At 40.2% G+C, this 26,753-nt stretch overlaps 1 protein-coding gene across 2 annotated transcripts in view; it reads left to right on the forward strand.

Moving 5' to 3' along the window:
• The window catches only part of Gpc6 (glypican 6), a 1,098,597-nt gene that overhangs the window by 959,893 nt on the left and 111,951 nt on the right, over positions 1-26,753 (forward strand). For both annotated transcript variants that reach the window (XM_010630646.2, XM_010630653.2), the window contains exon 5: positions 15,918-16,048. In XM_010630646.2, the coding sequence (XP_010628948.1) occupies positions 15,918-16,048 (131 nt within the window). The remainder of the gene's footprint in view (positions 1-15,917; positions 16,049-26,753) is intronic.

Raw genomic sequence — 26,753 nt, forward strand, 5'->3', positions numbered from 1 at the left:
GAATTAGTGAATTGAATGCCATACATTTATTTTTGGACACAGTCAGTACTAGAACATGTGTCTGTCTTTTATGCATTTGAAGTGCTTTACAATTGTATGAGGAAACAGGTTTTTTTTTTTAATTCTAAAAGCTTAAATTTAAAATAGGATGTCTATTTAAATATTTGTTTTTGTTTTTAGTACCAGGGATCGAACTCGGGACCTTCCACTGGCAAGGCAGGTGGAGGCACCACTGTGCTAGATGCCCAGCCCTAAATGTTTGATTTTTAAATGTAGAAATATATTAATTTGTGGAATCAGAGCTATGCTCTCCTACCCTCATTTATGTTTCTATATTAACAGTTCCATACTATGGTATAAACCTGAACTTTTTATGTTTATTAATAAAATACATGTTTACTAAATCTTAAATGCAAAATTAAAGGAATATCTCTTAAGTGGATATCAGATAAAAGAATGTACAGGAAGTATAATTCATAGTACAGCAAAACTGATAATGAATCTATAAAGCCAACAACAAGAAAATGAATACAGAAATTTAGTACATCAATGACAAATTATTATGTAGCTGGTAAAATTGTTTTCATAGAATAATAAGGGTTATCTAATTATATGCTATTGCATTGAATATAAAGGTTAAGCACTGGTTATGTAGTCTGACTTTAAAAGATGCATATTAAAATTAACATCCCTTACCTGCAGTTATCTCTGTTTTGATAGATTATAGTTGCTGTTTATTCTCTTCCCCATATTCTTTTTTATATTTTCCAAATCTTATATAATAAACACACAAACAGGAAACATTTAACAGAAAAAGAAATCTCATAAGAAAGCAGTTGCACCATTTTGAAAAAAAAAAAACTGAGATTGCCTTTCCATTTCATGGCAAGTGTGGAAATTCCTTCCCTAATTATATGCATTGGCTAAGACTAAAACATAGCACCACACCTCACAGTCATCAAGATTACTTTCTGATGGTAAATTCAGGAAGATTCGGGATGCACAAAGATGAACCAGAAACAGAAATGTGGATCTACAGCTTGCAGAAGAAGGCTGATGGCTGCAGCTTCCAGAGACCCTTGTTTAATTCAGTCTGATTAAGGAGCATGGCTGCAGAGGTGCAGTGTTAATGCCCTGGAACAGACAATGATTCCTCTACCTCTGTCTTCTCGGCTGCATGCAGGCACATGTGTACATGCACACACACGCACACACACACACACAAACGTGCACATGCATGCATCACAAGCTTGTGCCTACCTACCTGAAGCTCAAGCAGGTGCCTTTGTCAGAATGACAAGTCCGAGCAATTCATATGTTTAATTCAACACAGTTCTTGCTTATCCTGAGCAGGGCCTACCTAGCCTAGAGCCTTCGGAGGTGATTTCAGCACCAGGGTCTTGGTTTCCACACCCACTGAGGTTGCCAAAAGCAGTTCCTACTTCAGTGGGGTGCTGGGAGGATGAAGGGATTCTCCCTGTGCCCCAAGCCCTCAGAGCAGCCCCTGGCCAGTGCCTGTCCAGCTCACTCCCTCTCTACAGCTGGTTCCTCCGGCCCTTGGCCCTTGGTCCTTGCCCCTTGCCCCATCCCCATTTGGAAAATGACCTTTATCTTCACCTGAAATATTTTGAAGAGATATAGGCATAGGAAATAACAAAACTCATCTCCCTCTTTCAGAGGTGAGTCAGAGATGAGAAGAGATGAAGTCATCACTTTCTAAAATTAGGGGTTTTTTTCTTTTTTAAAACAATCTAGCTTTTTTGTCTTTTTTTTTCCTTTGGTTCTAGTGACCCCATGATACAGAACATACTGCCCTTTTTCTCATTTTTCTTTTGGATCACATGACATCAAACAACAAAATAATAAAAAATATCTGTTTTTTTTAATAATACCAGCACACACACAAGCAGAGAAAAGAGCTCCCATTGCTTACTGAATTGCCCACTAATCACTCTGCTGGGACTCAGCAGGGAATTCTGACAACACACCTGACTTTTCATTTATTTATTTTTTATTGGTTCTGGGAGAGGTTTGTGATTCATTCCATGTAGGTTGCAAGCCCTTGTGCTACAGGAACAAATGGTCTCTGGGGTGATTTGCTTTATTAACTTTTAGGGCAAAGGAGGGAGAAATAGAAGAATTGCTTAACTTCAATGTGCTAGCAAAAAGTTTAGACTTTCGTAGTTCAGTGACACTTTGACGTGTTTTAACTGGTCCTGTTTCTTTGTGATAGATGGACTGACTGTGAAGGGGGGAGGCGGTGTCGTAGAGTACAAAGACAGCTGGCTGGAAGATGGAGAAGCAGGCAGCAGCCACAGCCCTGCCGCTCATGCAGGGCCACTCCACAGGACTGCTCCTGTCCCCTGGGCTCCATGTCCTTCACCATAAAAGGAAGGGGCTGATTTGGCTACTGTCTTCTTTCAGTAGGGTTTTATGGTTTCATGAACAATGATCAGATCAACCCTTCAATACTGTCTTTGTTGAGAAATGCAAGAAACTCTCCTGTCCATTGAGATAGGATCATCCCAATGCAACAAAATGCTGTGCTACATGCTCCTTGTGTTTAATCCCCAGAGAGAAGTCAGAGGAGTCCCCGTATGGATAGAGAAGGCCACCAAGGCCCACAGAGGTCAAGTTAGCTGCCTGAGGTCACAGTCATGGAGCCCGTGGCTGGTGACACTGAGCCTCGGGCCTGGCACACATCTCAGGATCAGGTCTCCCTCAAGACTGCTTCCCAGAGCCATTGTAAAGACCATCCAAGCTGCTAAGGATTCCAAGTAACTCAGTGTACTACTGTCCAGGGCCATAAAGAGTAACGAACAGCGTGAGTGTGTGAGTGCTTTCACATCTGTGCAGGATAATTTGGGATCATGCTGCCCATGTTGAAAGGGCAAGGTCACACTGAGAGGCTACAGAGAAGTTTGATTGCAGTGAAAAATGAATGCAAAAAAGGCTTAGATAGGACAATAGCACTTTATCTCTATCATCCACTCTTTCTCTTTCACTATTCTCTTTGAAAACAGCAACTCACTTGGCATATAGTAAGTAAATAAAATAAATGCTGGGATAGCATGTTGATGCTATTAGGGCACTTGCAGTTCTTGAAATAGTGGGTGGAAGAAGAGAGGACAGAGTTATTGGTCCAGAGACTACTGCTGCTATTCAATGAGTTGCTTCCCTTCTCTGGGTTTTATTGTTTCCAGCTATGAACCAACTGGTTGGTCCAAATTAATTCACTAGCTACGACAACCCCGAAGGAGGCATGAAGGGCAGGGAGGTAAGACAGTTGCTTTCTCAGAAAGATGTTTGAGAATGCTATCCCTTTAATTCTCTGATTCATCAAGGGCAAGACTGATGGTTTGATGTGAATTATCTGGACATCTCAAGCTACAAATGACATAAAAATTTATTCATATGAAGAATAAGCAATAAAAATTTAAATAAAGAATTATGGCTGGTAGTATACACTTTGATGTCCATCAAATTCATGATTTACAAGGCTTACTCTTTCTGGCTTATAATGTAACTAAACATTTCAAAGATATAATATAGATGATGCTTATGTGAATATATTATATTTTTATGAAATATAATATATCATTCTACTAAAAAGAAACTGTCTGAACGTGATCCTTGTAGATTCTAATTTCTGCACTGTGTGAGGACAAATAGTGAATTATTTTCCCCCACAATTTGCATTTTCTTTTGCAGTGTCATAGCAAAATAAGCTTCTTTGTTTGCACTGGTTTCAGAATTAAATTAGTCTGTATATTTGTTCTCTCTTCCTCTTTCTGAATTTGGTTTCAAAGTAAACAGTTATTTTCATTAAATTCCCCCGCCTCTCTCCCTCCATCCCTCCCTCCTTCCATCTCTCCCTCCCTCCCTCTCTGGCTTTATTTCTTTAGGAATTCTAATTCTTCTGGGGGGCCACCTCTGTCCTGTTTTTGAATCTGATATCTGTGCCCTGTATTAAATTGTATTTAATTGGTTCATTTCCATTTTGTATTACTTACCTTGCTTTGCTGCACTATGATTTCTTTACATTTGACTCCTGTCGTGTTCTGATCTTTTCTCAAGGTATTTTTTAAGGACCTAAATTGTACAGAGTTGGCAAAATAGGAAAAAGGGATGATCATCAAATGGCTATTTACTGAATGAGGACAAATTATAAGGAAGAAACAAAAGTGCCACTCACCACAGATATTGTTTTGAAAGTTAATAGTAAACTTGGAGCCTTGGAAAGCAGGAACTAGCTTGTTTTGTAAAGCCAAAAAAATATCAACCTTTTTTCAAAAGGGAGTATATTCCCAACCCAAGGTTAACCTAGAAATAACCTTTGACAGAAACAAAACCAGCCACACTTTTCAATTTTAAGGTACAAAACCTAAAAGTTATTTCTACCTAATAAAAAGTACAATAAGATTCTAAACTCCCATGGAAACTGTTCATCTATGTTGTAGCACATCAAAAGCCACCGAGGGGCCATTTATGCTTTGGACTGGCTCATATAAAGTTGTATGGGCATTTGTGCTCGTGTGCATGGCTGGAGGAGGTAAGAGGAGTCAGGGCAGTGGGGAGGCTGAAAGGGTAGTTTTATGAAGGTACTAGAAGAAAATATAGAGAGACATACATTTAGTCCTAATGACTCAATTAGCAAATGTTCACTAAACACTTCTCGGTGTCCAAGCACAATTGACCTTTGGTATCTCTGGGAGGCTGGTTCAAGGACCCACCCTCCATGTATCTCAAGGTCCACAAGTACTTGATTTCTTTATATAAAATGGCATGGAATCTGTATAGAACTACGCACAGCTTCCAGTAGACTTCACATCACCTCTAGATGCCTAGCACAACGCAAGTGCTAGACCAAGAGTTATCGTAATGCAGTGTTCAGGAAATAATGAGAAGGGCGTAAATTTATGTGCATTCGAGTTTGGTTGTTCTCTGTAGAATCCACAGATACAGAAAGCCACCTGTGTTGTTTGGGGAGTTGAGACTGTAGCAATGAACAAATGACGCAAAGTTCCTGACCTCTTTAAGACAACAGGGTAATGGAAGAGAGTACGGCACTAGCAAATACACATATAAGTCAGCAAATGATTAATCAGCAGGGGGTCAAAGCAAGAGTGAGAATGACAGAGTTTGTAGGGTAACAAAAGCTCTTCTGAGAAGTTTCACTTGGGTGGAGACCTAAAGAAAGTAAGAGAGTTAGGTCATATCCCAAAAGAGACTGTTTCAGGAAGCAGAAACAGCAAGTGCAAGGGTCCTGGGGAAGGAGTGTGTGTGACCTATATTCAAAAGAACAGCAAGGTGAACAGTGAATGAAAATGCAAGTGGTGGTAAATTAGGTCATGAACTTACAAATCAATGCCTGTTAAAAGTCTGTCACAATATCCCCCTCAATTTCTTTGATGATTAACAAATTTGACTCCACAAGAATTAAAAATATCTGCATAGAAACATAAGAGTAAATGAAGTCAAAAGATAAATACTAGCTAGGAGGAAAATGATAATTTTTATCACAAAAGCACAAATTTTTATTAATTTTTTAACAAGAAACATCTTTACATCGATATATTTTAAAAATCAGTAATCTCAGAAGAAAAAGATGACAAAGATTATGAAGCAAAAATCGTTCTAGTCAGATGAAAGATATCCAGCCTTACTTATAATGCAGAAACACAAGTGAAAACCACCCCGAGGTAGCAGTCTCTTGGACCCTTAAATTGGCAAGGAGCTAAACATTTGAGTTTAAGGACGCCTCAGCGAGGGAGAGAGCAGCACCAAAGTGTACTGCCAGTGGGAGCAGACACAGGCACCCCCTCTTGGAGAGAAGTTTGACAATAACTCTGGGAACTGCAAGTGTTCCTATCTTGGGCCTGGCAGTGTCCCTTCGGAGGCTTCATTTGCAGATTTGTTTGCACATGAATTACATGAATTATGTACAAGGATACGAGCTGAAGCTCTGTCTGTATTAGCAGGAAAGCCTGGAACATGATGAGCAGTAAGACGCGCCCCAGACTCTCCTTTGAAACTTGAGTCTTGGGAAGTCTGTGAGCAGGAAGACTGGTCACGGGGTTGTGTTCAGAAAAATGTTTCCTGAATGCGGGGATGGGCTGTTGGTGAGGGAGAGTGACAATTTCAGGGTCATTTAAAGAATTCTGATGGAGCTCTAAGGGCACAGTCTGCTTATAGGCCAGCTGTTGTCCCCCATCAGCCCACTTGTGGAACAAGGTTCAGGAGCTCCGACTGGGAGGGTAAGGCGGGAATCAGCAGGCAGACTCCAGGGGAGGTTTCTGTTTTGCTGCTGTTGTTGTTGTTGTTTTTCTGGTACCGGGGATCGAACTCAGGTATTTGCCCTCGCGAAGCAGGTGCCAGAACCACTGAGCTAAAACCCCAGCCCACGGGGGAGGTTTCTGGAAGGCTTCCGCTTTATTCAGGAAATGCACAGGCTTATATAGAGGATCATGGGAGGAACCTTTAAGGTTTGGTGATAGCTTATTGGCCAGACATGGCGGAGTGATTTTTCTTGGGTGAGGCGAAGGAGTCACGGAGTAGAGGCGGAGGTGTAGCCTGTTGGACCCAGCATCTAAGCACTTAAGTGAGTTAGCTCAGCCTTAGCAAGGTCTCTGAGTTAGCTCAGGAGACAGGAGTGCAGTGCACCTGGCCCAGCCAGGCTTGAACTTCCCCCACAGCCAGCAGCACTGGAGGTGTTAGTAAGCCAGGCTTCTAAATTAGGGAGGGACCAGCATAGGAGAGGCTTTTTTTCTAGTCAGGTCAATAAAGTACCAACTCGATGCTTTTAGATAGGCAGTGGCCTAATCAAATTTAACTTTTGGGGGGGGCAGGGGCAGTACTGGGGATTGAATCCAGAGCTTTCGCATTGAGCCCCATCCTGATCTCTTTTTATTTCAAGAAAATATATTGCTAAATCACTAAGTTGCTTGGTCTGGGCTCAAACTTGTGATTCTCCTGCCTCAGCCTCTTAAGAGTTCAGGAATTATAGGTGTGTGCCACCATATCGGACACCAAAATTCACATTTTTAAAAAAAGAGCCCTGCTGGCAATGTCAGAGAAAAGAATAGACAGCAGCAAATCTAGACGTAACATAAGGAAGTAAGAAACAAAAATGTGTTGAAAAATTCCAAAAGGGCAGGGACCTTTTGCCCGTGGACCTGGAGCTCTTCCAGTCCCCAGCTCACCTCTCTGCTGGGTGTTCAGACCCATCTGCCTGCTCCACTGTAGATTCCCGTCCACGGGAGCTGTGCTGCTGTCCAGGCCTCTCTTGAAACATATTTCCATCCCATATTCACTGGAGCATTTTAATTAATCGATCTGAGCGAAAGCAAAAGATATGTGCACTAGCGTTCCTGTCTCCAGCCAGCCACGCCAGGCCGCAGCAGAAAGCAGAGTCCTGGGTCACATTCATGACAAGGACATTCATCAGACAAAAATACTCTGGAGCTCTTTCTTTTTCTTTTAATGAATAACTGGATGCCAATGAATGAATTTGCCAGGGTGCTTTTTAAATTGCTTGATGTTTTTTTAATTCTTTCATATGCTTCTCAGCGGGGAAAATGTCTTGGTTCAGCTAAAACTGGGGTGCTGCAGAAATAAGAGTGGGTGAGCGCTGCTCCTAGAGAGAAGAGCAAGCTGAGTACAGTGGGGTTCTGATAAAACAATGGAGAAGATTGTGCCTATAGATTTCATTTTCCAGAAAGGAGATTATTAAAGACAAATTTAGATGATTTAATGAGAGCTTTGAAATGGTATGTTATTATCTTAATTCAAATTTTCCTCAATTGAAGGAGGAAAAACTTTTTAATGTGCTTCACCTTTGTTACTTAAAAAACATTCTAAACGCTATGAAAGCAGCACCACGGACAGCTTCTGTGCCCTCCACCAGTCCAGAAGAGACACAGTGACAACCTGAGCACTCCTGTGGTTAGGAGGCCAAGCTGAGCTCCCTTGCATAGAATCTTCGATGTTATTCCTGTCCTGTAGCTAGTTAGGAAAAACTCAGCAGCATCTCATCTCATTTAAAAAAAGAAAAAGAAAAAGCTCTGTCTTCTTGCCTCCTCAACAATTTTGAAAATCTTTATCTTTCAGAATAAAGACAATGGCTTTCAGCAATGCTGCCTTTGATTTTATGTCTCCTTTGCTCAAGAAATAAATCAAAGATATACTCTATGCATGATCACATGAAGTCCTCTCTCTGTCTATCTCTGTTTCTGTCTCTTTCTCTGTCTCTCTCCCTCTCTCTCTGTCCCTCTCTCTCTCTGTTTCTGTCTTCCTGTCTCTCTCTCTCTCTGTGTCTCTCTCTACCTCTCTCTGTTTCTCTCTGTCTCTCTCTCTCTCTATCCCCACTCTCCCTCATTTCTCTTCTCCTAGAGGTGCATAAATCCTCAGAAATTGTAGCAGGAAAGCAGCTTTCAATCAATCAAGTGCCATCCAGCAACCAGGGGTGCTGTGTGTTTCCCTGAGTTCCCTTATAGATAGAGTGCACTGAAAAACAGAATTGCTTCCTCCACCCAAAAACAGCTCTGCAACTCTCTCCCTCACACAATGCTGGGGAGATTTACAAACAGCTCCTGGTCTGAGTGAGGCTGCTCTGCAAAGTAAGGACAAGTTTTTTTCTGCTTGTCCTTTGTTGGGTGACATTTTAGTTGTTCTTAACCATCAACATGCTTGTAAACAAAGGGTACATTGTAGATGTGCTCAACTTCTGAAATATTATTTGACTAAGATTTTGAAGGTTTGGATGCTGTTAAAGAAATAGAGGGAAATTATTTGAGTATTCTATAAATATTTTCACCGGACTGCTCCAGTGTTCTATTTCTCAAATTTAACAGCTGAAAATAACAAACATATTTTCACAAGTCAGGAATCCAGGCACGTTTCAGCTGTTGATTCTTCCACACTATAGGGTGTCAGTTGGGTCGCTATTTGGCCACTATGGCAGATGGGCTGGTCTGGAAGGTCCAAGACAGCGTCACACATATTCCTGGAGCTAATCTCCAATGGGTGGCTGGAAACCTGGGCCCTGCTGGGACTGTCACCTGAAGTGACTACTCGTGGCCTTCATAGCATGGTGACCTGAGAAGCAGACCCTACCAAGGGTCCGAAGGTGGAGGTTGGCATCTCTGGAGTCCTAGCTCTGGAAGCCGGCAGAGCATCACTTCTACTGCATGCTATTAGTCACAGCAGTCACCCAGCCCTCCCGAATTTGAGAGCATGCACCCCGCTCCCGATGGGAAGAGTGCCAAAATCCATGCTGTTGTCTTTAAGTGGCAAATGGTGCAGCAGAGAAAACAATGCTTTGTGTGTGTGTGTGTGTGTGTGTGTGTGTGTGTGTGTATGGGGGATCGAACTCAGGACCTTGTGCTTGCGAGGCAGGCGGTGGAACCTCTGAGCTAAATCCCCGGCCCCAAAACAATGCAGTTCAAATATCTTGGTAATGAACTCATCCACCAGAAGGACAGCTATCATCTAAACATTAACATGCAGAATATACCAGCTACCTGTCTCGTGACCATCCATGTTCCTTTTACTCCTTACACATTAATTGCTGTCTATCCTTCCACCAAAATGTCTTGTGAGTTGGTCCCCTTTTTTGTACCTACATTGCCTAGAGATGCTAACTCCCAGAAGCTAAACTTTGCTGAGAGCTAAATAGGGGCTGAGGATAATTTTGTAAGAACCACTTCATCTCATTGCTTATACCACCGTGATGAAGGAGATACTGTCATCGTGTTCATCCCACAGATGCAAAGCATGAGACTGCCTCACGCGACTGGTACAACCTCTCCCAGTCATTTAATGGAGGGGCCTAGATTGAAACCCGGGCACCCGACTCCGCAGCTCTGTTCCCTAACCAGCAGGTCCATGCTTACGCCCACAGAATGCCATGGCCAGAGGTGCTGCTTTCCCTGCAGCCTGGCTCCCCACCGAGGGTGGGCACTCCCGGAAGCTGCTGTATGCAGTCCCTGTGTTAAGCACCATCACCGTCACTCTGTGTGCATCAGTAGCTCATAGTGAGCTGACAACATTTCTAATCCACCCACATCTTATTCTCCACTTAGAAATCAAAAGGACACCTTCCACAGGAGCAAGTCTCGGTGTAAGGAGAAACTAAAATTGTGCGGAAAGGATCGGCTAATGGTTAGCTGACAGCGAAAGTCCTCCTTTAATTGGCAAGAGATAAAAGCTCCAGGAGCAGAGTTATAAATAACATTCCAAATATTTTGAAATATAAATGGCATGGAGATAATTAGGATAGCACAGGCTGGCAGCCTCTGGAGCAAGTTACAAGTTAAGTTGTGACTTACTTGGTTTCAGAGGAACTTACTAACTACTGCTCTGATTTCACAAAACTATTTCGTGTTCCCTTCACTTGGGATGAAAAAGACATGCAGATGTCACACCTCCACCACCAGCAGCCACCGGGCACAGCTTCCCTCAGCTTCCTTCAGGCTCAGGGAGGCTGACTAGGAAGAAGCCTGCCCCACAGCACTCGAGGCCAGCAGGGAAGAAAAGCCTTTCCCAGGGGCAGGCGGAGCCTGAGGCTGCACAGGGACAGCCATTCGCTCAGAGTCTTTTCCTAAGACCTAGGCTGGCCGGTTCAGACCTCCACCTTGACTTCCTCCCCTCACGGTGCCCGAATTAGGCTCCTAGGGGCAGCCACTGTCCATGGGACTCAGTGGGGGTGCAGAATACTGGAAAGCTGCCTTCCTACCTTTTCCTTCTGTCTCACGCATATGTAGAACCATGAAAACTGGGCATAGAGGTGATAGCATAGTATTGTGTGCATTCTCTATTTTTAAAAAATTTTGTCTTTGTTCGCTTCTACCTAGGAGGTATTTATATGTTTGTCTGGCCTTCTGTTAACTACCGTACCTTATTTTCAAAAACAACATTGAACAGGGGGAAAATGTAAACCCTCCAAATTCACCATATATGTCTTTCAGCCGTTCTCCCATTCTGATAAAAAAAACGAAAGAGAAACACAAACAAAACCTACGTTTAAGACTAGTGCAGTGGTACACATCCTTACAACCACTCTGAGCTACTTGGAAGGCTGTGGCAGGAGGATCACAAGTTTGAAGCCAGCCCGGAAAACTTAGCAAGACCCTGTCTCAAAATACAACAAAAAGGACTGGGGCGGCAGCTCAGTGGTGGAGCACTAATGCTCAAGACCTTGAGTTTGCTCCCCAGTATGGCAATAAAAAGAAAAATTTATGTATAACTGTAACAAGTGCATCCATGGTATTTTATCTAGATGTTATGAAGATGTTATCTAGATGTTATGTTATACAGACACAATTTTATCTGCACTTTACCAGGAATTTGAATAATTTGTGTTCTTTTTTTAAGGCCAAGGAAACATAGTATTTTAATTTATTTCTGTGCTTTCATACTAGTTAATGATAAAGTCTAACTTTATTTAGCTAAGTATTTTTATTTCTGTTGTGGATTTTTTTTCAATTACTAATAGCCTAAATCACAAAATGAACAGCTTAATGTGACATATTCTGACTGGTAATCTAAATTAAAAGAAAAATACGTCAATACATCCACTGAAGGATTATCATCTCCGGTTAATTTCCAACAAAGTAAATGAACTGACATGAAGAATGGCAGTACAAGGACAAGCAGTTTAATACAAGCAGCCTTGGGCTCCATGGTTGGTAGAGCTGGGTCGCTCTTCCTGAGACATGCAGGTAACTGCTAACTGCTGAGTGGGTTGTCCTGGGCACTGCTGCTGAGGCTTTGTATAGGCTCTTGCTGCTGCGCAGTCAGCTACCAGGCTGGGGCTGAGGTCTTGCAAAAGCACGGAAGCGAAAGGTTGAGCTCACCAGAGACGCTGCCCCCACTTCATGAGCCCAGTCACGAAGCTTCCTGCCTGCCCTAGAGAAGGGAAGTTCTGCTAGAAAAGAGTGTTGTAAACAAGGAGAGAACCTTCTCAGAGATGCTTTCTCCTGAGCAATTTCAAGCTGTGACTCTACACTGAATCCTTAGGACCAACCAAATACTTGGCCTTTTTGCCCAGGTTCCACTTGCTTTGTGTGTAATTAATACTGCTAACCATATCAGCTCAACCTGCATGTGCTGTATACACATACTGTGATAGGCCAGTACTCACTGAATAGTGAGACATGGAAATCAATACGTAAAATGTAAAATTAAGTAACCATAGTTATAAGCTACCATAGTTACATGTGTTGGATAACTCCATAGTGTTAATCCTTTTTCCTGTGTTAATTCCTTTTTCTTGATTCTTTTAGAATGCATCTGTCTAGGGGAACTTACTCATTCATCAAAATTAATCTTAATCAAAAACCTGCTGGAAGGTTTTATGATAAAAGGGATTATTTTTGGTAAACACACAAAAGAGATGCAGGAACCAGAGAAGCAGGCCAGGTTTTAGGCATCATTAAGCCACCCTTCATAACACTGAGAGAGAAAACATCTTAATATGAAAATACTGCGACCAAACAATATTCAACCTCTGTCCGCACTGCCAAATAATTAAGTCACTAAGAACCTATGAAAACTGCTTTTATCGTAGGAGTCTGCCATGACATACATAAGTCTGCATTACCAAGGAAAAAGTGAGAAAATATATTGTGAGGGCTTCCTCGTAAGACCTGTGTGTGCACCCCTCTTTCAGGACACTGAAAAAGATAAAGTAGACTGAAGTCATCCATGAGCAAAAGATGAAATAGACTGTGGAGCTGGAGTTGGGGTAGAGGAGCTCCCTGATCCTCCTACTTCTGCCTTGGAAGCATTCATTCTCAGTCTTTGCATGGGAAATATAGCGGTGACTCGGGTGTGAGGTGTGGCCAGAATCATTTGGTGATAGCTATAAAAGCTGAAGCTTTTCATGAAGCTTGGAGCTCTTTGAAAATTTGAGTCTTTGCTTTGCAGATAGCTCTGGATCTTTCACATGAAAGATCATCTTAAAAGGTTTCTCAGCAGCCTAATTCATAACTGCTTATAAGCTTGGAAATTTTTTTTTTCTTTATTGGTACATTTTGGGTATACAATACAGTTACATCCATCATTGGGATCTTGTACCTTTACATGATGTATCTTGGATCTCATTTCTTTCCCATTCCCCTGCCCTTCCTTCACCCCCTCCACCCTTCCCTATTTACAAAGACTTTGTTTCCATTTTTTTCTTTTTCTCTTATTTTTTCTTTTCCCTTCTTGCCTTTTCCCTGCTACTCTCAATTTCCCTACACCTTTAGGCCTTTTTTTGTATTGCATAATAACAATTATATATTTTGCATCTTATTTACACTTTCAGTTTCTCACACCAGAGAAACTATTCAGTATTTACACATGTGTCACTTATTAGTTTCACTTGAGTATGTCCTCAATGTGCCTCCACTTAGCTATAAATGTCTCTTGTTTTTCATTCTTTATGGCCTAGCAGTAGTCCATTTTATAACACACACACACACACACACACACACACGCACGCATCTTCTTTATCCACTCTCCAGTTGATGGGCAATTGGGCTGTTTCCAAGTTTTAGCTCTTACAAACTGTGCCGCTATAAACATGGGTGAGCATATATCACTGTGGTATGATTCTTTTAATTCTTTTGGGAAGATACCCAGCAGAGGGATAGCTGGGTCAAATGGGACCTCTAAACCTAGTTGTCTGAGGTATCTCCATATTGATTTCCACAGTGGTTGCACCAGTCTGCGCTCCCACCAACAATGGTGAAGGGTTCCTTTTTCCCCACAACCCCACCAACATTTGCTATTTGTTGATTTCTTGCTAGCAGCCATACTTTGTGGGGTGAGATGGAATCATAGTGTTGTTTTCATCTGCATCTCTCAAATAACCAGTGATGTTGAATATTTTTTGTATGTTTATTTGCGGCTTTTACTTGTTTGTCTGAGAAATGTGTGTTTATTTCAGGTGCCTATTTTTGAATTGGGTTTTTTTAATTTGGGGTGTCTGATTTTTTTGAGTTCTTTTTATATTTTAGATAGTAGTCCTTTGTCTGAGCAACAGCTGGCAAAATTTTTTCCCCACATTGTAGGTTGTCTCTTAGCTGTGTTGGTGGTTTCTCTTGCAGTGCAGAAGCTTTTCAATAAGATGAGATCCCAGTTGTTGATTCTTCTTGCTAGTCCCCACGCTACTGAGAATTTGTCCACAAAAATCTATTCCTATGCTAATGTTTTTGAGAGTTCTACCTAACTTATCTTCCAACAAGTTTAGTGTTTCTGTTTAATATTTAGATCTTTCATCAACTTGGATTTTAGTTTTTCCAAAACCATTTATAAAAGAGGCTGTCTTTTCTCCGGTGAGAATGGTTGGCTCCTTTGTCAAAGATGAGGTAGCTGAGTATGTCTGGAGTGATTTCTGCATCCTCCAATCTACTCCACTGATCCTCAGGTCTGTCTCTTTTCCAGTACCATGCTGTTTTTATCACAATAGGCCTGAAAATGTTTTGATGGTGGACTTTGTTTGGACATGGTTAGATATATAATAAAAATAAAATTTGGGTTCCACACACTACCACCATAAAACAGCTAACTATACAGTGTTACATAAATAATATATTACTTTTAGAAAGCAGATTATATGATCTATGTACAGTATATTTTATTGCTTGCTTAAAATATTCATGCACAGAGGAAAAAAAAGAACATAGGTTATACACCAAACTGTTTATAATGCTATTCTGGAAAGTGACAGAATGAATGTACTTCTCTTCTTTGTTTTTCTTTTCTATATTTTGTAAGCACTGGATAATAAACATATATTATTTTGGGAAAAGTGTTTACAATTTGGCTTTCAAAAACCTCAACAATTGAAAAGGTTGAGATCTATTCCGTCTGTCGTACAGGTTAAAAGTCTAGACTGTGTTGTTTGCTATGGTAGCTTCTGGCCTCAAGTTGTTATTTTAAATTATATTTTAATTAACCAATTAAGTTCTTCGGTCCTGCCAGACATACACAGTCATCCATAGCCACCTTCCCGTCATCCCTGGAAGTTCTCAGTGGGCAGTGAGGTACCAGCTTCTGCCCCAGTAACCAGGAATGGAAGATGGGCCGGTGCTCGCTGGCCTTGGAGTGGGCACCTGGCCCTGGCCATGGACATGGAGAGACTCGTTGTCAGCAGTACGTCTCACAGGCCTCACTAACTGGTGGCCTCATGAGCTCAGACCCTTTCCTGTAGTTGTTCAGCCAGTTAGCACAGAGCAAGAACCCAATCCTAACATGAAGCTCTTGCCTCTGTGTCACTGCCACCGTCGTCTCCAAGAAACTCATGCTTCTGAGGGAATATTCAATTCAATAAAATTTATAATAGAATGCATATCTGATCAAGAGCTGAACATGCCATGCCAAGGGAGAAAAGTTCCACTTCTTCCCACCCCAGGGTATCACAGGTAGAAAACAGAAAAGCATCCTGGGTAGAGTGACAACACAAGGAAGTGACCGGTCTGCTCTTCTTGGAAAATCTAGAAATGCTTCACACTGGTGCACATGTTTGAAGTGGGTCTTGATATTTGTGCATCCAATTCACAAACCAAGATTTCTTTTCTAGTATTCTCAGTTTTTCCAAGACTCCCAGAGGGGCCAGACCCAATTTTGAGAATGCAGTTAATCCCTGCTCTTACTTCATGTGGAATAGTTAGATATGTTTCCCTTGACTGATTATCTTATGTTCAGGCTGGATCCATACATGTAAAATAACTTTAAATCTTCAAATGTAACAAAATAAACTGTGATTTTTCAGATTTAGCCATCCGTTTTGTTTGGGACTGTATGAAGGAAAATTTTCAAATGTGAGTAAACAGTTATTTTTCAGCCAGTTGTCTTGAAAGCATTTCAGGGTAGGTTAAGAACTTGGAGACCCTTGTTCATGAATGAATCTTGTCCCTGTATTTTCACAGATGCAATGCTCTTAGTGGCAGAGCGACTGGAAGGGCCATTCAACATTGAGTCGGTCATGGACCCCATAGATGTCAAGATTTCTGAAGCCATTATGAACATGCAGGAAAACAGCATGCAGGTGTCTGCAAAGGTATTTGCATTAGTGATGTACCTATTGATGTCTGTACATAACACAGGTGCGGTAACCTAAAACTGAAGTAAGGAGTTATGTCAGCAGGGTTTATAATTTCTAATATGCTGCCGGTGAGCTTTTCCTGTTGAGCTGTAGATTTGCTACTTCGTTAAAAAATGTCTACCAAAATGGCATTGAGCTGGGGAAGCAACTCTTTACTTCAAAACTACTCAGGCATGACGAAATTATTGGCTGCCTAAAAGTTTCCCTGAGTCCCAAGTATGCTGACTAATCCCTCACATGTGTGAGCAACTTTCTTTTTCAGTGTTTGAAAGTTCTGCACACCTCTGCTTCATGTTCTCTCTAGTAACTTCTAATTATATAATCAGCTGTGTAGACAAAGTACATGTTCTATATATTCAATTGGAAATAACTCAGCATCCCATCTGACTTACTTTTGTGACTACAGTATAATATTCATTAATGAATCTTCAGGGGCAAATGCTCCTTTGTGTAGAGTCAAACACTCATTAAAAAGCAAAAAGTAGCACATTTTCATAAATCATATGCGACAGAGCTCCTAGGTTTGCAGCTGTAAAACAAAAATAGCAGGTGCACTGCTTTTGTCTCCACCCTGTTGAAGATATCTAAACCTAGTTGTCTGAGGTATCTCCATATTGATTTCCACAGTGGTTGCACCAGTCTGCGCTCCCACCAACAATGGTGAAGGGTTCCTTTTTCCCCACAACCCCACCAACATTTGCTATTTGTTGATTTCTTGCTAGCAGCCATACTTTGTGGGGTGAGATGGAATCATAGTGTTGTTTTCATCTGCATCTCTCAAATAACCAGTGATGTTGAATATTTTTTGTATGTTTATTTGCGGCTTTTACTTGTTTGTCTGAGAAATGTGTGTTTATTTCAGGTGCCTATTTTTGAATTGGGTTTTTTTAATTTGGGGTGTCTGATTTTTTTGAGTTCTTTTTATATTTTAGATAGTAGTCCTTTGTCTGAGCAACAGCTGGCAAAATTTTTTCCCCACATTGTAGGTTGTCTCTTAGCTGTGTTGGTGGTTTCTCTTGCAGTGCAGAAGCTTTTCAATAAGATGAGATCCCAGTTGTTGATTCTTCTTGCTAGTCCCCACGCTACTGAGAATTTGTCCACAAAAATCTATTCCTATGCTAATGTTTTTGAGAGTTCTACCTAACTTATCTTCCAACAAGTTTAGTGTTTCTGTTTAATATTTAGATCTTTCATCAACTTGGATTTTAGTTTTTCCAAAACCATTTATAAAAGAGGCTGTCTTTTCTCCGGTGAGAATGGTTGGCTCCTTTGTCAAAGATGAGGTAGCTGAGTATGTCTGGAGTGATTTCTGCATCCTCCAATCTACTCCACTGATCCTCAGGTCTGTCTCTTTTCCAGTACCATGCTGTTTTTATCACAATAGGCCTGAAAATGTTTTGATGGTGGACTTTGTTTGGACATGGTTAGATATATAATAAAAATAAAATTTGGGTTCCACACACTACCACCATAAAACAGCTAACTATACAGTGTTACATAAATAATATATTACTTTTAGAAAGCAGATTATATGATCTATGTACAGTATATTTTATTGCTTGCTTAAAATATTCATGCACAGAGGAAAAAAAAGAACATAGGTTATACACCAAACTGTTTATAATGCTATTCTGGAAAGTGACAGAATGAATGTACTTCTCTTCTTTGTTTTTCTTTTCTATATTTTGTAAGCACTGGATAATAAACATATATTATTTTGGGAAAAGTGTTTACAATTTGGCTTTCAAAAACCTCAACAATTGAAAAGGTTGAGATCTATTCCGTCTGTCGTACAGGTTAAAAGTCTAGACTGTGTTGTTTGCTATGGTAGCTTCTGGCCTCAAGTTGTTATTTTAAATTATATTTTAATTAACCAATTAAGTTCTTCGGTCCTGCCAGACATACACAGTCATCCATAGCCACCTTCCCGTCATCCCTGGAAGTTCTCAGTGGGCAGTGAGGTACCAGCTTCTGCCCCAGTAACCAGGAATGGAAGATGGGCCGGTGCTCGCTGGCCTTGGAGTGGGCACCTGGCCCTGGCCATGGACATGGAGAGACTCGTTGTCAGCAGTACGTCTCACAGGCCTCACTAACTGGTGGCCTCATGAGCTCAGACCCTTTCCTGTAGTTGTTCAGCCAGTTAGCACAGAGCAAGAACCCAATCCTAACATGAAGCTCTTGCCTCTGTGTCACTGCCACCGTCGTCTCCAAGAAACTCATGCTTCTGAGGGAATATTCAATTCAATAAAATTTATAATAGAATGCATATCTGATCAAGAGCTGAACATGCCATGCCAAGGGAGAAAAGTTCCACTTCTTCCCACCCCAGGGTATCACAGGTAGAAAACAGAAAAGCATCCTGGGTAGAGTGACAACACAAGGAAGTGACCGGTCTGCTCTTCTTGGAAAATCTAGAAATGCTTCACACTGGTGCACATGTTTGAAGTGGGTCTTGATATTTGTGCATCCAATTCACAAACCAAGATTTCTTTTCTAGTATTCTCAGTTTTTCCAAGACTCCCAGAGGGGCCAGACCCAATTTTGAGAATGCAGTTAATCCCTGCTCTTACTTCATGTGGAATAGTTAGATATGTTTCCCTTGACTGATTATCTTATGTTCAGGCTGGATCCATACATGTAAAATAACTTTAAATCTTCAAATGTAACAAAATAAACTGTGATTTTTCAGATTTAGCCATCCGTTTTGTTTGGGACTGTATGAAGGAAAATTTTCAAATGTGAGTAAACAGTTATTTTTCAGCCAGTTGTCTTGAAAGCATTTCAGGGTAGGTTAAGAACTTGGAGACCCTTGTTCATGAATGAATCTTGTCCCTGTATTTTCACAGATGCAATGCTCTTAGTGGCAGAGCGACTGGAAGGGCCATTCAACATTGAGTCGGTCATGGACCCCATAGATGTCAAGATTTCTGAAGCCATTATGAACATGCAGGAAAACAGCATGCAGGTGTCTGCAAAGGTATTTGCATTAGTGATGTACCTATTGATGTCTGTACATAACACAGGTGCGGTAACCTAAAACTGAAGTAAGGAGTTATGTCAGCAGGGTTTATAATTTCTAATATGCTGCCGGTGAGCTTTTCCTGTTGAGCTGTAGATTTGCTACTTCGTTAAAAAATGTCTACCAAAATGGCATTGAGCTGGGGAAGCAACTCTTTACTTCAAAACTACTCAGGCATGACGAAATTATTGGCTGCCTAAAAGTTTCCCTGAGTCCCAAGTATGCTGACTAATCCCTCACATGTGTGAGCAACTTTCTTTTTCAGTGTTTGAAAGTTCTGCACACCTCTGCTTCATGTTCTCTCTAGTAACTTCTAATTATATAATCAGCTGTGTAGACAAAGTACATGTTCTATATATTCAATTGGAAATAACTCAGCATCCCATCTGACTTACTTTTGTGACTACAGTATAATATTCATTAATGAATCTTCAGGGGCAAATGCTCCTTTGTGTAGAGTCAAACACTCATTAAAAAGCAAAAAGTAGCACATTTTCATAAATCATATGCGACAGAGCTCCTAGGTTTGCAGCTGTAAAACAAAAATAGCAGGTGCACTGCTTTTGTCTCCACCCTGTTGAAGATAAACAGGACCCGCCTGAAGCGAAAGTGAGAAGTTTGCAGTGGGTCTCTAGCCTCTTCCTTCATCATTCCATCTCTGCCACACGGATGGCTGCACAATGCCCTTCTGTTCTTTTTACTCCCTCCCTCCCATGAAACACTAACCAAACCCATGTCAGGCCTTTAAACTTGGTGACTGAGTGATTGCATTTTAATTGAAAGTCATTCGCACTAAAATATGTCAGGCAAGTGTTGCATGATTAGCTTCCTTCAATTTTTAAAATCCTTTGTGAAGGAGATTTCAAATATAATCAAGGAGGAGTTGAGAAATTACAGAGCTGAAAGAGCTATGGAATCACACCAGGTCTCTCTGGCTGAGGGCTGAGTGTGAATCTAACTGGGTCTGAGCTTTTGGGGTGGCCTGGTAGGAAGTAGGATAAGAATGAATCTGGCCTCGGTTTCTTTCCCCACCCCAGAAATGGATGAGCTGAGAGCTTCATAGGTCTGTTTCTGGGCTTTAATGAGCTTGGGGTACCCTGTGAGAAGGAGGATGCTGTAAATTACCGTCACCTGCTGGGGGAACAGCACATTTGGGGGTTCCATGAAAGGCCGTTTTCTTTCATTCTGTAGAAAAAAAAATAACAAGTCTCTATTCCCCTCAAATCTATTGCCTAGAAACCAATTAATGTTGTTTTGAGAGGTCAGGTATCCCCAGAAGTGTTCAAGTAATTAGGGGATGAGGCTGTGGAAGTGCAAGATGGTCTAGAAATAGGACACTAAACACACACATGGACAAAGCATCTGCAGTCTGAGACCATCACACACCTCCTAGAAGGCATGGTCTGTTTCCATTGGTGTATACATACGTGCTCAAAGTCAAGCACTGTGCTTTCATTCTTTTCATCCACTCATTGAGCACATATTCATAAAGATCCCAAGTGGCAGACAAGGTGCTAGGTCCTGTAGGAACAGGAGTGAACGTGACACAGCTCCTGCCCTCATCAAATGCCCTTCTTAGTAAGAGATACAGACACTGAACAGATGGACAAGAGCATAAGGAAATGAACAGAATAAAATATCAGAGAATAATAGGTAATGTGAACAAGCTCCTCCTCCCTCAATGGACATATTTTGACAGAACTCTGTCATTGAGAGAAACTTTCTTTCCTTGAAAGAAATCAAGGACTTGAAAACATTTCCTCTAAAGGCAACTGCTTCTTTCTTTTCCCTGTTAAGGTTTATTAGTACATTTAAAGCAAATAATACAGTTATATTTATCATTGGGATCTTGTACCTTTACATGATATGTCTTGGTTCTCATTTTTCCCCATACCCCTGCCCTCTCTTCACACTCCTCACTCCTCCCTATTTACAAAGACTCTATTTCCATTTTTTCTTTTTTTCACATTTTTTCTTTTCTCTTATTTCCTTCCCCTCCCCTTCCCACTTCCCCTTAAGCCATTTTCTTCCTATTTCATACTATCAATTATTCCATTTGAACCTTATCTACACTTTTAATTTTTCGCACCAGAAAAACTAGTATTTACTCAAGTGTGTCCTATTTATTTCACTTAAGAGTACAGGCTCAATGTGCATCCATTTTGCTATAAATGTCTCTAGTTTCTCATTCTTTATGGCTGAGTAGTATACCATTTTATAGAAAAACAACATATTCTTTATCCAGTTTCCCTCTAATGGGCAATTGGACTTCCAAGTTTTAGCTATTACAAACTTTCCTGCTATAAACATGGGTGCACTTATATCACTGTGGTATGATTCTTTTAATTATTTTGGAAAGATATCCAGCAGAGGTATAGCTGGGTCAAGTGGAGCCTCTTTAATCCTAATTCTTTGAGGTATCTCCAAATTGGTTTCTGCAGTGGTTGCAAAAGTCTGCACTCCTACCAACAATCAACGTTTATTGATTTACCTATGTTGGACCATCCTTGTATCCTTGGGATAAATCAAACTTGGTCAGGGTGTATGATTTTCTTGATGACCCTCTATATTGTGTTTGCCAGTATCTTATTGAGGATTTTTGCATCAATGTTCATTAGGGAGGTTGGTCTGTACTTCTCTTTTTTTGGTTGGGTCCTTCCCTGGATTTGGAATCAAAGTAATGCTGGCTTCAAGGAAAGAATTTGGAAGTATTGCTTCCCTTTTGATTTCATTGAAGAGTTTAAAGAGTAGTGGCAATAGTTCTCTAAATATCTTGTAGAATTCAGCAGTAAGGCCATCAGGACCTGGGTTTTACTTTTTGGTAAAGTTTTAATTACATTTTCAATTTCACTGAATATAACTGGGATATTTAGAATTTTCATATCTTCATTCAACTTTGCAAGTTTGTATGTATATAGGAATCTGTCCAATTCTTTTGTGTTTTCCATTTTATTACAGTGCAGGTCTCGATGTAGATATCCATGATCTGCTGGATTTCTGCTGGATATGCTGTGGCTTCACCTTTTTCATTCTTAATTGCTTGGATTGAGCCTCTTCTTTCCTTTCTTTGATGAGGTTGGCTAAGGGTTTATGAATTTTATTTATTCTTTCCAAAAATCAACTCTTCAATTCATTAATTTTTTTTGTATAATTATCTTAGTCTCCATTGCATTGATTTCTGCTCTGATCTTTATAATTTCCTTCCTTCTATGAGCTTTGGATTTTTCTTGCTCTTCTTTTAAGCTTAAGGTTAAGCATGAGGCTGTTTATTTGAGCTCGCTGTTTTCCCAGTGTGGGCATTTACTGCTATAAATTTCCCTCATAGAACTGCTTTTATTGTGTCCCATAGATTCTTGTATGTTGTATGGGCCTTATCATTTAATTGTAGAAACTGTCTAATTTCTTCTCTAATTTCCTCTGTGACCCAATAGTTGTGCCACAGTATGTTATTTAATTTCCATGTGTTTGTGAAGTTTTTGCGGTTTCTTAAGCTATTGATCTCCAGTTTAATTGCACTACGGTCGATAATATATTGGGATGACTTCAATTCCTTTACATTTACTTAAGCATGTTCTATGAGCTAGCATATGGTCTGTTTTGGAGTATGACCTGTGTGCAGGCAAAAAGAATGCATATTCTGATTTTGTGGTGTGGAACACTCTGCAGACTTCTACTAAGTCCATTTGTTTAAAAACTTGGTTCAGTTCTATTATTTTGTTGTTGATTTTTTTGTCCAGACGATCCATGTATTTGTGTCAGTGGAGTATTGAGGTCCCCCACTATACTTGTATTAGTGCACATGTCATTTTCCATGTCCATTAATATTTGTTTTGTATAGTTGGGAGCATGAATATTCAGTGCACATATGTTAATGAGTGTCATTTCTTACTCTTGTATTGTTCCCTTTACAAGGATATAGTGGCCTTCTTTTCTCTCTTAATTAGTTTTGGTTTGAAATCTATTCTGTCTGCAAATAATATAGCTACCCCTGCTTTTTTCCAGGTTCTTATTCCGTGGAAAACTGTTTTCCATCATTTTGCTCTCAGTCTATGAGTTCTTTGTGGATTAAGTGGGTTTCTTGTATACAGCATATTGTTGGATTTTGCTTCTTAATCCATTCTGCTAGTCTATTTCTTTTGATTGGTGAATTGAGGCCATTAACATTGATGGTTGTAACTGTTATGTATTGATTTTTCACTGTCATGTTATTTTCCTGTTGTTGGTTCTTGTATTTTTTTATTTTTCCCTCTTTCCCTTTCATTTCTTGCCTTGCCTGGTATATTTGCTCATTTGGTTCTTATGGAGTTCTGGCCTTCATTTTCTTTTTCCAGGATATTTAGAATTATTTGGAGTGCTGGTTTGGTATTCATGAAGTTTCTCAGGTGTTCTTTGTCATGGAAGTATCTTATTTCCCCATCCACTTTGAAAGATAGTTTTGCAGGATACATCAGTCTAGGTTGGAGGTTGCTTTCTTCTAAGTCTTGAAATACCTCACTCCAGGTTTTCCTGGACCTAGGGCTTGTGTTGAAAAGTCTGCTGTGATTCTGATGGGCTTTGCTTTGCATGTGATTTGATTTCTTTTCTCTTACTTCTTTTAGTATTTTGTTCTGCTGTTGGGTTCCCAGGATCTTGACTATTATATGTCTAAGAGTTTTGTTTTTTTGTTTTTTGTTTTTTGTTTTTTTAGTATGGCTATTTGAAGTCCTACATGCCTCACTTATGTGTATGTCAAATTCTTCCCCTCTGTTTGGGAAGTTTTCTGTCATTAATTCTGTGAACAGTTTTTTATGTCATTTGTACTTTCTCCTGCTACTTCATGGATTCCTATCAGTCTAATGTTATTCTTCTTTGCATCATCTAAGAGTTGTTGGATTGATTTCTCATGACCCCTTGCTGTTTTTAAGAGATCTCTCTTTTCATGATCACTGACTGCAATCCTATCTCCTATATCTGAAATTCTATCTTCACATTTGTTCATTCTGCTGTGAATGCCTTCTATAGAGTTTTTAATCTCCTGGATTTCTGTTTGAATTTGTTTCATGGATTCCATTTCTTTCCTATGTTGGGAGTTCATGATTTCCATTTCTTTCCTATGCTGGCATTCTTGGTCTCCATCATGATCCTGAGCTCATCTAATTTTTTATCTGTTTCTGTTTGAGAGTCTCTAACCATGTCTTTCATTCTTCTCACCATCTCTGTGGTTGCTGGGAAATTGTTTCTGTTTTGAATTTTTCTGGAGCCTCATTTATGTTTTGTTATTTCTTGTGCTATCAGTTCAGGGTGTCCAAATGGTTGACTGTCAGATTTTTCCACCTCATTTCCCAAAGAGTTTACCTTTGATGAGGTGGATGTCTATGTTTGTGCTTTGTTTACATGTCTTTTCATTTCTACTTTTGTTATTGATACTGTCCTCAGTTTAATTCTTGGGTTAATACTTTGATCATCCAGATATAGCTAGTCTTTAGGTTTTGAGACTCTAATAATTCTGAGGCAATCTCATTTTCATTATACCAGGAAGGATAACTGATTAGATCAATTGCAATACTGTGACCCAAGTCATACAATCAGCAACACAATAGCTCAAGCACAGTTTAGAAAATGACAATTTGTGGTAGTTATTAATCTCTCAACTTTAACTGTATGAATTAAATCAAAATTGAGAATGAACCCAAAATATGTTTATAGTGAGTGAATAAACTCTTCAATATATAGCAACTTTACCCTTCAGATTGGAGATTTAGAAGGAGTTTGGGAGGAGAGATAGATGGATAGATAGAGAAAGGTTAGATGTAAGGTCAGAGGACACAGGAACTCTAGGAAACTGTTGAAGAGAAGACAAAAAGACAGAACAAAATATACACAAGAACAGAACAAACTAACAGCAATAGGGAGACTAGAGACTGTAATCACTTTCTTTTAAGACTGATGGCAATTGAGAGATGGAAAAAGAGAAGAAAAGAAAAAGAAAAAATAAATTCAAATTAGGACAGGAACAGGAACAAAACTGAAGAGAAGTGAAGATCATGGTGGGAAAGAGAAAGTGAGAGAAAGAGAGAAAAAATAAGATAATAAAAAAGAAGATAAAAAAGGAAAAATTGAGAAAAGAAAAAGATAAAAATTTTAAAATGTTTAAAGAGAAAAATATTACTTTGAAAATAAAAAATACAAATAGAAATAGAGAGCTTCCTTCAGGGTATGCCTCTGTTGACACAACAGACAGCATGGGCAGGAGTGTGTAGATCTAAGTTAATTAGTCTCAGCAAGCCAGCAGCTGTCCCCTGAGATTCAGGCTGATTTTTGGCTGCAGGGCCCAAGTTGAGATCTCTGACTTCCTGCTGGGTTGAACTCTGCAAGGTTCTACTGCAGGTTCCAGCTGTCTTTCCCCTGATTAGACCAGGTTCCAATGTGAGGTGCTGGTCCCTCTGACTTACCAACTATGGTGGTGTGGTGTGCCTTTATTGCAGAGGTTTTCTTCATTTTTCCAGTGGGCTTCAGTTTTCATCTAGCACCTGAGAGAGGCCCTCTTTCTCTTGTTAATGGGGAGAGCACAGACTCCTCTGCTATGCTGGGCTGAAGGGTACAACTTCTTCTTAACTGATATCCTGCCTTCTCTTCTTGAATTCCTTCAAATCTGTCCTTCATCCAGCAGTCAAAATATTTCAAAATATAAACAAGGTGTTATCCCCCAACTTTCCCTTTCAGCAGCTGCAGTTGCACACAGAGTAGGATCCAAACTCTTGAAAGATTTCACATTTTCCAGCCTCTGCCTACCTGTAACCTTGACTTTTTGCCTCTTGACCTTTGCTCACTGTGCCGACACATAGTTTTTCTCTCAGTTCCCTGAATATACTCACAGCTTCCTCTGCCTATAATGTTTTTCACTCCTGCCCCCTGTCAGTAAGTCCCTCTTGAGATTCTCTGTAATAGCAATTTCTCACAGTGTCTATTACAGATTTGGAAATACATATTGATCTATTTGGTACTTGCTCCCCTGACTTCCCTGGTCAGACAGTTCAAGTGGTATTGAGATTACCACTGTGATGCTGAACAACCAGAACTGAGACCAGCTCTTGGCACATAGAAACTATAGGCAAATACTAGTTGAATTTTTTTAAGGTAATGAATTAGTAAGCTCACTCAACAATCTGTTAAGAAGTTAACTTATTTCAAAGATTCAATGATCTAGATTATTCTTATTTAAAAATTTTAACAGAAAAATAAAAATGTATATATTTATGGTGTACATAATGTTTTCAATTATATATACATGACAGAATGGTTGAATCAAGCTGTGTTAGTCACCTTTTTGTCACTGTGACCTTATATAATGTAATGGAGGAAAGGTTTACTTGAGCTTTTGGCTTCAGAGGATTCAGATCATGGTAAATCGGCTCCATTGCTTCTGGGTCTATGATGAGGCTGAACATCAAGTTGGAGAACAGGCATGTAGCAGAAAAGCTGCTTGACTCATTGCAATGGGAGGCAGAAAGAGAGAAAGGGTTCAGAGAGGAAGCACTCCCCAGTGACCAACTTCCTCCAACAAGGCCCTACCTTCTAAAGTCTCTGCCATTTCCTAATATTGCCACAAGCTGGGGACCAAGCCTCCAACATATGAATGTTAGAAGACAAACATTTCAGATC

Source organism: Fukomys damarensis, unplaced genomic scaffold (assembly GCF_012274545.1).
Source record: "Fukomys damarensis isolate Sample0158 unplaced genomic scaffold, DMR_v1.0_HiC HiC_scaffold_6, whole genome shotgun sequence".
Lineage (NCBI taxonomy): Eukaryota > Metazoa > Chordata > Mammalia > Rodentia > Bathyergidae > Fukomys > Fukomys damarensis.